The sequence below is a fragment of the Lissotriton vulgaris genome, chromosome 9 (genome assembly GCF_964263255.1).
Source record: "Lissotriton vulgaris chromosome 9, aLisVul1.2, whole genome shotgun sequence".
NCBI lineage: Eukaryota > Metazoa > Chordata > Amphibia > Caudata > Salamandridae > Lissotriton > Lissotriton vulgaris.
In genome coordinates, this window is record NC_141697.1 from 935,318,024 (window position 1) to 935,331,537 (window position 13,514).

The 13,514-nt window shown below is 39.5% G+C and overlaps 1 protein-coding gene across 2 annotated transcripts in view; it reads right to left on the reverse strand.

Moving 5' to 3' along the window:
* LOC147692561 (acylamino-acid-releasing enzyme-like) overlaps positions 1-13,514 on the reverse strand; it is a 520,252-nt gene that overhangs the window by 20,092 nt on the left and 486,646 nt on the right. For both annotated transcript variants that reach the window (XM_086938779.1, XM_086938780.1), the window contains 2 exons: positions 6,374-6,564; positions 5,190-5,292 (listed from right to left, as the gene is read on the reverse strand). In XM_086938779.1, the coding sequence (XP_086794905.1) occupies positions 5,190-5,292; positions 6,374-6,564 (294 nt within the window). The remainder of the gene's footprint in view (positions 1-5,189; positions 5,293-6,373; positions 6,565-13,514) is intronic.

The window sequence follows — 13,514 nt, forward strand, 5'->3', positions numbered from 1 at the left end:
GGGGTCTAGAGGGTCCAGGTGGGGTTTCTTGGAATGATGTTAAACAAAGTATATACAAATGTACCAATACACACTGCTTAAACATTGCCTTTTTCCCGGTATTATCCAATTCATTTATATACATGATTAATCAATAACTTCGGGATACGTTTCCACATTATGCACTGAATGGGCCTTTCCTGTGCGTTTCTATTTTACATAGTGCCATGAATTGGCTTTCTTAAATAACAGTCCTACTACAAACAAAATGTGCACCAAACCCCAATACTAACATAAAACAATAGAAATAAAAAAGGAAAAATTAAATAAAAATACTAAAGTAAAATCAATACATCTACCTCGTCATAATCAGATCGCATTCCTTGCCAAGAATTGAAATTAATTAAAGTATTTACATTGTAGTTCTCACACTTCTATTACACACTGAAATATTTACTGCTCTCGCTACTAATCATCAAGTATACATACATCTACGTAGGTTAAGGAGCCCCTTATCCTAAGTGCACTGCCATTTCTTCATTGCTATTCATGCCTCCAGGTATTTTAGTACAGAGATCTATAATGTACCGAGACTCTAGTTTTCTTAATCTCATAAGTCTGTCCCTCCCCTCTCACATTTATGGGGACATGATCTATAGCGAAGAATGTTAGCAGGTTACTTTTACTATCGTGATGTTTCTGAAAATGCCTGGCCACCAGATATGTTACATCACTTTTATTGATGGCCCGCATATGTTCTAAAATATGGATTTTAGTTTGATGGATTGTGCTCCCTATATACCGTAGTACGCATGGACACGTTAAACAATATACAGTATAAGGTGTAGTGCAAGTCAGGAATTTCCTTATCCACCTAGTCGTCTCTGCCACCTTGTATGATGTAATTTTCTTACTGGTCTTTCAGGCTTTGCATCTCCCACACGGGTAAAAACCATTAAGTGGCTCACCAAACGGTTTCAGTACTGGTTGTGAGAAGTGACTTTTTGTGAGTGAGTCTCTTAGGGCTCTCGCCCGCCTAAAAGTCACCATAGGACGCGTAGGTAAGTCCATCCCAATAATGGGATCTGTTCTCAAAAAATTCCAGTTTTTTGTTAGGATCTTCCGCAAATTGCCTGCCCCATTAGAATAGGTTGTAATCATTCTAAATGGATTACTCTCTCCTGACTTGGATTTCTGTATGAAAAGATCTTTTCTCGGCTTAGCCTGTACTCTACTGAGTGTGTCTTCCAGCGAGTTACTATCATAGCCTCTAGCCTTAAATCTCTCAATACTCGCTTCAGCATAGAACCTAAAGTCATCCTCCGTCATGCAGTTTCTTTTGATCCTGAGTAATTCCCCATAGGGGATACTCTGGCTAAATTTTGGAGGATGACTACTGGATGAGTGCAAAATCGTGTTCCCCGCCGTAGATTTGCGGTAAAGTCTTGTATTTAATTTCCCATCCCTTACTATTATCTCTATGTCAAGAAAGCTAAGATTGGTGTAGCTGATTTCTGCAGTAAACCTCAAATTATACTCATTCTCGTTCAGTGTGTTAACATATTGGGCAGCTGATTCCTCTGACCCCCTCCATATGAGGAAGAGGTCATCAATATACCTGTACCAGGCCACAATATGCTGCGTCCACTCGCTATTCTGAGCGGCCCAGGCCACCCGCTCCTCCCACCAGACTACGAAAAGATTTGCAAAACTGGGGGAGAAGCAGGTGCCCATCACCACTCCCATAAGTTGCCTGTAGTGTTGGTCCTGGTACATAAAAATGTTATTCTGTAAGCTAAAAGACAGAAATTCTAACAGCATGGTTTTGTGTTCAGAGAACTTGGCAGGTTTCGTCCCCAGGAAACTTTCTATTGCTTTTAGGCCCTCCTCATGCCCTATGTTCGTATAAAGGCTGGCGATATCCATTGCCACCATACAATCACCTTCTCGCCATACAGGTTTCTCAATTTTTTCAAGAAAGTCCTTAGTGTCCCTGATATAGCTGTGAAGCGTCTTTACAAAATCAGTTAAAAAATAGTCAATATACACCAATAAATGCTCCAATAAACTACCTTGTGCACTCACGATTGGTCTTCCAGGGGGCTTGAGACTGTCCTTATGTACTTTGGGTAAGTGGTAGAAACTTGGAGTCAAAGGATTCATACATCTCAGATATAGATATTCATCTGTTTCTAATTGTCCTTTGTCATACCACTTTCGAAGCATTTGATGGCAGTCTGTAATGCTTTTCAAATATTCTTTTTTCCCGATTTTTTTATAACACTGGTCATCCGAAAGTTGCCTCAGCGCTTCTTCATTATATGCATCATAGGTTTGTAGTACAATATCCCCCCCTTGTCAGATGGTTTCACCACAATCTTTGTGTCTTCTTGGATGTTTTTAATGGCCTTACAATGTTCCATGAATAGATTGTTTTTTTTATTTCCTTGTCTCTTTTCCTTCCATTTTCGCAATTCCTTCGACACTGTGTCTGTGAATACATCAATGTTGTCATTGGGCATTTGGGGGATAAAAGTCAATGCTGGTTTAAAGGGACAATCCCCACTTACTTGTTCAATCCCTGTAATTGCCACATTGTCACCGATATCTTGGGTGGCACTTTCCGTTTGTAACTCTTTTAAGGCCTGCAATGCCGGCAAATCAAGGCTTATTGTGCAAAATTCCTCATTTAGTCCTAATGTATTGCGGGATACCATTCATTGGTATTAATTTTCTCTTAATTTAATAGAGACCTGTATATCCACAATAGTTGGTCTATGACTAGTGTGGATAACCAGGAAATCCCAATATTGAAACCCGCTTTTCACATTTTTAATAGGACTACTGAATATCAAAAACTCATTTATGCTGAAATATTGCTGCTGTTAAAGGTATTCTCTGATTCAAATATAGCCCCAGTTGGCATTTATTACTCTTGTACCGATCTGAATCTGTTCTGCTGTCAAATCCTAATGTGTAAAAACACTTATGCAATGCATTTTCAATAAATAAAACTACATAATAGTGCGGGATTAGTTCGTCCCTATTACCATAATGTTTTAGTGCATCAACTATAACTATAGCAATTGCTATCTAGTATTGATGCAACAAAACCCCCAAGAAAGTGAAGATCCAAAAACCTATATTTAGAATTACAAACATTTGTATATACAATTCCCAGAATCAAACTCTGTCAGTTAAATCATTCCTAATCAATATGAGCCCATATTGATATTGAGAACTTGAGTGAATCAGTCAAAAAACAAAATGATCATACTAGGCAAATAAGACCCAAAAGGATTTTTTCAAAGAATTATTTTTAAGAATTGCTTGCTTAAAGACAGGTGTGAAAATCTTCCATAGAATTGAGCCCTGCTGGATGTTTGGTATCGAGTTCGATTATGTATCGCGTCTCAAGGAGACGGAGCTTTGCTTCACGATTACCACCCCGCTTCATAGGACAAACAGTATCAATTACATAATCTTGTAACAGATTGGGGTTACTGTTGTGAGACTGTTCAAAGTGCCTAGCAACGGGATAGGTTTGATCCTTTCCAGTAATTGCTCTGATGTGCTGGAGTAACCGTTTGTGGGCTGGCAGTTTTGTACTGCCGATGTATCTAAGCCCACATGGACACTCCAGCACATAAATAGCAAAGTCAGTCCTGCAAGTCAATCTTTTGTTGATTGTGATAGGTTCTGTATGGAAAGAACTGGTGTATTGGGTTTTGTTACTGCCAAATTTGCAAGCCTTGCAGCTGGGACATTTTCTAAAACCCTTGATCTGTGACACCCATGTTCCGTGAGTAACTACTTCAGGATTGTTGCTCACCAGACTATTGCCTATTGATTGAGATTTTCTAAAAGTAAGAGCAGGTTTATTCAATACCAACCCTCCAATTACAGGATTCCCTTGTACCAAATTCCAATTGCGAGTAAAAATCCTCCGCAATTCCTGATGTTGTCTACTGAAGGTAAGGATTATTCTAGCTCGAACATCAGATTTATTGGCAACTAGACTCTCCCTCTGTGATTTAGGTATTAGTGCCTCACTCCTGGTTAAAGACTTAGTCTTATTTATTGCTTCGTCTATAACGCCGAGGGCATAGCCTCTTGCCACGAAGCGTCTCTTAATAGCCTGTTGGGCAACCTGGCACTCCACGTCCAAGCTGCAAATGCGTCTGATACGCAGCATCTCCCCAAACGGGATTCTGCGTATCAGATGCTGCAGTTGGTGACTTGACGCGTGCAGTACCGTGTTGCCTGCTGTGGACTTTCTGTATAGTTGGGTTGCCAAAGTGTTACTCTCTACATACACCTCTACACCAAGAAAGCAAACTGTCTGTGTACTAACTGTAGATGTAAAATTCAAATTTAAACAGTTATTATTCAACTTTTCAACAAATTGCCTGGCACTTGTCTCTGAGCCTCTCCATATAAAGAATAGATCATCAATGAATCTTAAGTAGATCACAACATGGATGATGTCGTCAGTGATGTCATCAATGGCGTCATTTGAGATGCAATCAGTGATGTCATAAATGATGTCATAGAATCTGTCATGAGTGATGTAATATGTGTGGTCATAAGCAGTGCAGTGAAGGGGCACAAGTTATAGTTAGCTTTTCTAACTATAACAGGTGAATTTCTGCAGTTTTGTGAGTTCAAAACATTATTCTTGTGATAGACATATTCACCAAACATAACGTAATTTTAACCTTTGGTTTTTAAAGTGTTTGTGTGTGTATATATATATATATATATGGTGACCAAGACCGTAAACCGGTCGCAGCGCGTCGCAGAAGATTTATACAGTGAATAAATCCCTTTTTGTTGAACATTCGACCATCTTTGCCTGAGTGCGCGCCTTATTGCATTTGTACATAGTGAAATTGACAACCGTTGTCTCCGCCAGGAAGCGCACCAACTTCCATGGGCGGCGGTTTATATCTATCTATATATATATATATATATATATCTATATATATAGATATATATATATATATATCACAACAAGACAGAAAATTATAGACCGTTTTTTATATAGTGATTACAGTATTCAAAGTAATCTAAGGAGATATGAGTTATACCAATGATATGCAGCAGATAGGAAGAAGCAGATATGTAATCAGATATAGATGTGACATACTTGGTCAAACAAATAAAGCTGGAACAAAACTGTAAATAACGTGTCAAGCTTCAAATCAAACCTGAGGGGCGTAGACGACTGGGGAAGAGGAGATCATGGCAGTTAACGTTTCCTTTGAAGGGATTTTTTCAAAAGTATAATCAAACCCAAACTCTATGTAACGCCTGAAAGGGAAGAAACAGAAGCAGGAATATCACAATTGTGCCAAAAAACAAAATGCGTCTAGAATGTATTGCTTGGGTATAGAAGTATAACAGGAAAGGAAAAGCTTCATGATTAAAGAAGAAATTATGGATTTTTGTCACGAGAAATTAAATATGAGAATATCCTTGACACATGCTGTGATGCTACTGGGAACCCAAGATGGGGGGTGGGGTGGGGGGGGGATGGGGGGACTTGTATCCGAGGTAGAGTGCTTTTATTCATCTCTGACTATTTTTCGAATGTGTATTGCTTCGGCGAACATTAACCCACCTGTCTTTTCAGCAATGGCTAGCCCGGGTTCTGGTTCTAGCAGTATGTAATCGAGAAGCAATCTATTCTAAAAAAGGGGCATGGGGTAGGAAAAAAGGCCGGCTGAGGTGGGCCCCTCCCCTAGAGGGGATTGAATCAGGGGGACAAGATTGCTTGTAGGCTGAGTATGCTGTTAAATACATAGGATATGCACTGTGTACTTTAAACTGTGTTGGATTATTTTCACAAACTCTTTCTTAAAGTGAATATGGGGTCCCCCCCTCTTAGGTACTGTTTGTAATATGGTAATTTTAATGACATCGATTGATTGTGTAGGGGGGTGAGTTGGGGGTGTTTCCAGGATTGGATGAGGTGTTTTCTATCTGTATAACTGTAATAAAATGTCATATTAAAAATAAATATATTTGAAAAAAAACAAAAAAGGAAAAGATCTACAGGTGAATAGAAATAGACATGCCCTGGGTTTGCAAGTGAAAATCCATAGTGGGAATGCTGATGGAACAGGGATCTAATAAAGATATATTCGTTTGTAAAGGGAAAGGCAGAGGTATGTGTTTAGAGGTGCAACAGGAAAGAGGAAGGCACTGTGCACATCTGCGCACATCTGCAGATGCAACTGTCCACATGGGAGTGAAAAGCAGATTGAAGTGTGGTGAGGAGCAAATACAATACCGACAGTGAAAAGGGGAAACTTCAGGTTGCCTCGGAGATTAAAAAAGGATAATTAAATGTGAAAAAAATATCAGCAAACCCACATAGGGTTATACTAACCAATCGGGGATGTCCGTGCTTCCAATCAAGGAGGCAAAGTTGAGAACAGGGTTTTTTACTGCACAGGCTTTGTATACCTGTGGGTACAGACCAATCAGGAGACAGCACAGGTAACCACCGTGTGATCCTCCGAACAGAGCCAATCTATTGGGATCCACTGGCTCAGTTTTCAGCACCTGGTCCACTGAGAACTAATGGACGGAGAGAGACTTGTTCAATCCTTTACACAAGATATATACACATTTCAGAGAATCACATCTACATTTGCGTGGGTGTGAGGCGTGCACTTGAGGCTTGAGTGGAAATATGACAAAGCACCTTCACATTTTTGTGCACTGTTTCATTTTCCCAGCATTACCGTGTCTTAAATATAAGCTGAAGGAAGCCTGCCTGCACTAAGCTTATTTACAAGGCTGCCCCTCAAGAGGCTCTAATGCAAATATTAATAGCAAACTTACTCAAGGTCCACAAAGGTCAGCCGCAACTAGCACTGTTTGACGACAGAAACTGGACCCTTCCCTTAGTGAGCCAACCTTCCCTACATCTACACCAGTTACATTTAGGGAAATGTAGTTAGCAGTAGAGCTGTGTGGGCTGTGAGAGCTGTGTGGGCTGTGAGAGCTGTGTGGGCTGTGAGAGCTGTGAGGACTGTGAAAGCTGTGTGAGCTATGCGAGCTGTGAGAGCTGTGTATGCTGTGAGAGTTGTGTGAGCTGGGTAAGAAATTTGAGCTGCGAGAGCTGTGTAAGCTGTGAGAGCAGTGTGAAGAATGAGAACTGTGAGGGCTGTTGGAGCTGTGAGAGCTGTGTGAGCTGTTTAGGCTGTGAGAGCTATGTGGGCTGTTGGAGCTGTGAGAGCTGTGTGGGCTGTGAGAGCTGGGTGGGCTGTGAGAGCTGTGTGGGCTGTAAGAGCTGTGTGGGCTGTGAAGCCTGTGTGAGCTATGCGAGCTGTGAGAGCTGTGTAAGCTGTGAGAGCCATGTGAGGAATGAGAACTGTGAGAGCTGTTTGAGCTGTGAGAGCTGTGTAAATGACAATGCCACTTTTTTTTGGGGGGGGGGGCCTTGACCTGAGAAATTCTACTATTTGTATATACATGTATATAGAGATAACTCTAACCACTAGTATATGTAGTAGACCTGTACTCTCTACCATTCCTATATGACTCTTAGAGTTTATCCATTTCTATCTCTTCCTTGAGTGGCGTTACAACTTGTACATTTGCAATTTTTTCTGTTTGTATCTCTTCCTTGTGTGACTACAACTTGTACATTTGCAATTTTTTCTGCTTGTATCTCTTCCTTGAGTGACTTTACAACTTGTACATTTGCAATTTTTTCTGTTTGTATCTCTTCCTTGTGTGACTACAACTTGTACATTTGCAATTTTTTCTGTTTGTATCTCTTCCTTGTGTGACTCTACAACTTGTACATTTGCAATTTTTTCTGCTTGTATCTCTTCCTTGTGTGACTTTACCACTTGTATATTTGCAATTTTTCTCTGTTTGCATCTTTTATGTAACTCATGTAATACTAAATCCTTATGTATCGCAACTGGTTCTTATGTAAAGCGCTCTGACACCTTCAGGTAATGTTCGTGCTATATAAAATCGCATTAAAAATACTCTGAGGACTGACCGTGCCTCAGGAAGAGGTGGGCTGGGGAGAGAAGCCTGGTGTTCAAACAAAGGAGGATTAGAGCTGCATCGTAGCAACCGTCTTCAAACCAACCATTGTATTTTGTTTATCAGATTGTAATTCCTATCGAAATTGTGAGACATGCGGAGACGGTATTTTGGGGACGGACGATCGTGACATTCTCGTTGTTACTGTGCATATTTTAAATCATCACAAACGTGTCTAGTGTGAAATATATTTTTAAGAACAATACCCTGGAGCAAATTGATTATCTTTGCTTATGTTTTTTTTTTATTCAGCTGTTTAATACACATTAGCCTCCATCGCATTATTGTTTATATTCACTTGGCAGTACCGCTCATGACTCTCTACTAACACTCTCTACTACTCACTCTCTACTACTCACTCTAATACAGTACTATTTACTCTACAACTCTCTAATACTGCCTAATAGATTTAGTAATGAGAAAAAATGCTGTGAGGTACTGACTGTAATACTCTACAAAAAACTGTCTACTACACACAACTTACTACACACTACTACTCACTCTTTACTACTCACTCTCTAATATTCTCACTACTCACTCTACTAGTTACACGACAAATATCTAATACTCTATACTAACTGTACTACTCAATATCAACTACTCACTACTACTACTCTCTACTACTAAAGTACTTATTCAACAACTCTCTAATACTCCCTACTCACTTTAGTTCACAAATAAATACTCTACAGTACTCACTATAATGCTCTATTACACACTCTACTACACATCCTTTACTACACTCTCTACTACTCACAAATACTCACTCAAATAGTCACTCTATACTACTCACTATCAAATAATATCAACACTCACTCGAATACTTACTATACAACTCCATAACAATACCCTTCGCAAACACTGGCACTTGCTGACAGAGATACCAAGCTTACAGGGAATAGTGCTAACTAAACCCAAGATAACATATAGGCGGGGCCAAAATTTGAGAAATTTGCTCTGCCCAAGCTATGTCACAAGGAACAAAAAAACTGATTGGTTAAGCAACAAATTGGTAGAATTTTATACATGCAGAGGATGCAACATGTGCAAACTAGGTAAAGATAAAACAAAAGAGTTCTGTTTCAATACCACACGGAAACCTAAGATCAATCACTACATTAACTGTAATTCCAGTTATGTAGTTTACGTGTTGGGATGTCCGTGTGGACAAATTTACGTCGGCAGCTCAAAAAGAGCGCTCAAAGTAAGAATTCAAGAACATGTTAGAGCACACAGAAATGGGGATTTGAGATACCCCATGACTAATCACATGCAGGAAAAACATTCATCAGAGGAAACCGTATGGTTTATGGGTATAGATCATGTTCCCGCACACCCTAGAGGTGGAGACAGATTGGTAGCCTTAAGAAAGAGGGAGGCCACTTGGATTTGTAGATTAAGAACGCTGGAATTCGGTCATAATTTTGATGATGAAATGCATCATTTCTTGACCTGATTCCCCCCCTATAATCGTCCATTCATGAATATGCACATGTTCTCAATCTATATACTGCCATTCATTTGTGCTGTCTACCCATGTGCAATCTATGCCCTCTTCGTGTCTATCCCTGTATTTATGGAGCGCCTGGACATGTTGAGGATGAGATGTATCATCTGCTGACTTGATGCCCGTAACCAATGACCACTACAAAATATATGTACAGGTTCTTACACTGGTCACAATGTTCCTTCTGCAACTGTCCCCGTACATATGGGTTTTCATTTAAATCATGTACTGTGTATACATAATATAAATGTGCTCTTGTTGTTCCTGATAATGTTTGTCTGCCCTCTCCTTTATCTGCAAATTACGACTTTTTTGAGTAGAATATGGCATCAAAATCTATCTGCTTTTTATAAAAACTGTATAAAGTTGTCTGTATGAAATATAGTTGAATAACATGAATTTCACGACACTGTATTGTAAGACTACAATTACTTATGGAAGAGTACTCGTGATCATGTAAAAAGATTCTGTCCCTGTGTTTGTTTTCCAGCACAAAGTTAAACACACAGCGAGGAGGGCTTAAAGTATGGAACATCAAAAAAATGTTTTTCTTTGTATCCACATGGCAGCACAACGTGCAATTGAAAATGATATCTTAGATTCCCCTTTGCATTGTCCCTCTCCACCCAGGCCCTATACTCCTTCTTTGCCCCTGTGATTGGGCAGTTCGTTTTGGATTTTCTAATAGTATCCTTTTCCCGTTCCAACATGGCCGCCGTCCCTATTCGCCGTAACTGACTTTAACGCTAGTCATATTGCATTACTTTGTCTTCTTTTCTCTCCTCCGGCCAGTCCGTAAGAACTATGATTGTCAAATCACAATTTAACCTTTAGAACGTGATATATTACTTTTCATATCCACTACACACACTAGCCATATATAACCGGCCTTGTTGTCTACACTCCAAGATGGCGCTGTTATAGATCTTACCCTGCAGAACAGGTTGTGGTGTCCTTTTTCCTTGATTAAATACACACGTGTTTCTAATTTTTCTATTTCCAAGTGTATATATAGTAACGTTCTCCATGACCCCACACCACTAGGTGCTATACGGACTGGAGGAACATCTATTTTCCGAGGAGACTGATCGAGCACTTTCCGTGCTCCCGTGGTAAGCGCACATGCTAATTAGGCGATCCCGAGAGTAACTTATGGCCCAGGGTAACTTGGGGGATGCGATTTTACCAGATTTGGCATTTTATTCCCATGACCGACTAACGCAGACTCTTATTCTGCCAGCTGTCGTACTCACTTTAAAATAACGCTTTCGAGATTAAATTCGCCATACTCCTCCGCTGGCTTGCCCTGCCCATATGTGAGAGGATGCATATATACGGATTTCTTGGGTAATCGCAGTCATACGGTACTTAATTGATATTCATTTAGTCTTGTCAGGCAACCGGCAAGTTAGCGTTATTTCACGCTGATTAGCAGGGGGACTGCAACGGGATTGACTTAGGATCGGATTTAGGACCACGCATAATTTATGCTTAAAACGTACGGATTGAGTCCTCTGCAAAGGTAATGGTACATTACGCTGGCACAACAAGGCTGTCTCCTATCCACATTGATTATCCCCCTGAGCCCCCCCTTGTTTATTCAAGTTACTTAACCCTGTTCCTCGTGTCCCATAGAATCGGCCGTGGCCAGAGGGAAGGTTCCCGGTTTCAACTGAAAATGTCGATCTGACTAACTACTTTGGATACCAGGTAAAAAAAGTCCTTCCTCCTTATGCCTGGCCCTATGAACTTAAGATTTATTAAAGGCCAGTTTACTTTTTAGCATACCTATTCTTTCTATCGTAGGCTCCAAGGGGCACATCATCTGGAAGGTGCCCAGTCTGCAGATAGAAGTAGTTTTTTGGCCCTCGAGACGATCAGGGATAAGCACGCCCAATTTATATAATATGCTGTATACATACCATTTGAATTTCAATAATGTTAGTTGTTGAAATAGGACAGTGTTTATTATTGCCCGTGTTATCTCTCTTTCTTGACTGGGTACAAAGACGGCACACAACTCGGATTGTGCTACACGCACACATACCTTTTGATCGTTTGGACCAATAGGGGAAAGTTTAGGGGTGTATTGGTCAAATGATACATATACTCTTACTCATACTCATATTCATATATTGCTGTTTTTTTCTCTCGTTGTAACTTTGTTCACAGTCTTCACTATAGCCTACCCTTCAATATCCTTGACCAGGGATCTTGTCTTCTTCAAAAAAGTGATCAGATATATTTCACCACATCCATGCAGTTGTGAGTGACGTTCTCTACTTTCTTGGTATAGTTTCCATTCCTGTTCGCTTTTAAATTAAAAGGGAGGGGAGACCATCAGGTCATGGAGGATATATGTTTTACCTTCAGCTGTTCCTCATACACATTTTTTATACACATTTTCTTATATATTTCCCTGTTTAATATAGATTGGAACGGACGATATCACTCCCACCAACAATTCCAACTGCCATTTGTCTTACATGACCAGCTACTTCACCCATATTCATCTTTACGGTAGGTTCCAACATCACCTTTTCCTAGTCTCCTTTATGTTATGTAGTGCTGCCATTCAAATTTACTTTAGAAATTCACCCTCCTCCCTGTTGTCAAAAATAATAATATTCATAGCTGATATCTATCTGCATTTTTATCTTTATTATTATTGTCACTTTGTATGTGATTCTCTCCTTACTTTGAATTTTATACAAAATACCCTCCTCTTTTTGACATTTTTTCCTTCACTTCGCATGGTCCAATGAGGAATGAACTGAGATCAATTCTACTGTATGTGTAAATTCTTGGGGTTTTTTTTTTTATTAAAGAAAATGGTTCTACAGTTGGGGAACCTGTGGCTCAAGGGTCTGTTATCAAAAGCGCCAAATGTATGTTTTGATAGAATTGAACCTTTGTAATGCCAGTAAAACTTGTTCTTTTTTTAGTTTGTGACTATTACTGCTCGGCTGAGCAGACCAATATGTCATGATTTTAATTGTATGTTTTTGTTTTATTATGATACAGCCCTGAAGAAGTCCCGCTTGGGACGAAACGCGGTCGGCTGTTCTTGAACATAAATGGAACAATAAAGTGGATTTTTTTCTAAAAAATTGGACATTACTTGTATTGTTTTTGTAATAAGTTTGTGATAAATATTGTTCACAAATTCTATATGTGATGTATCTGAGCTTATGTATGAAACTCCATAACACTCTCTACTCACTGTATTACTCAATATCAACTACTCGCTACTACTCACTCTACTAAATAGCATCTAATGTATAGTACTTACTGTAATACTGTACTACACACTCTGCTACACTCTCTACTACTCAACATTACTCACTCATAATTAGTCACTCTATACTACTCACTCTTTACTACTGAAACTAAAAATACACTTTGTATATGTAAGGGTGTGGCTGTGCATGTAAATGTGTGTGGCTCTAGGACTCTTTACTACTCACTCTCTCACTATTTAATACTCACTCTTTCACTTTTTAATACTCGTTCTCTAATACTCTCTTTACTAATAACTCTCTCCTAACTATCAACTACTCACTCTACTACTTACTCTGTGTGTGGGTTGCAATAGGTCTCGCATATGCAAGCGATTAAGCTATTGGCAATATAAATGACAATGCCATTTATTTATGATTAAAAAAAAAAAAAATGTCATGAGCAATGCCAATAGCTCTACCTTTAATAATGCCAAGACCATTGCATTGTAAATGCTTGTTTCTACTTGGCAAGGAGCCATGTTCTCACCCTGGGAAGCCATGAGTTTTGGAATGAGGTGCATTTGAGCTTTTTGCAGAATACATTGATTGCCCTGTATTTTATGGTCATGGGTCTACTAGACTTGATGTCTTTGTGCTTTTTCATGATCTAAATATGCAAACTGAAAATAAGAGTCCTTTAAGGACAACCCCAGCTCCAACAGACAAAGGCAACA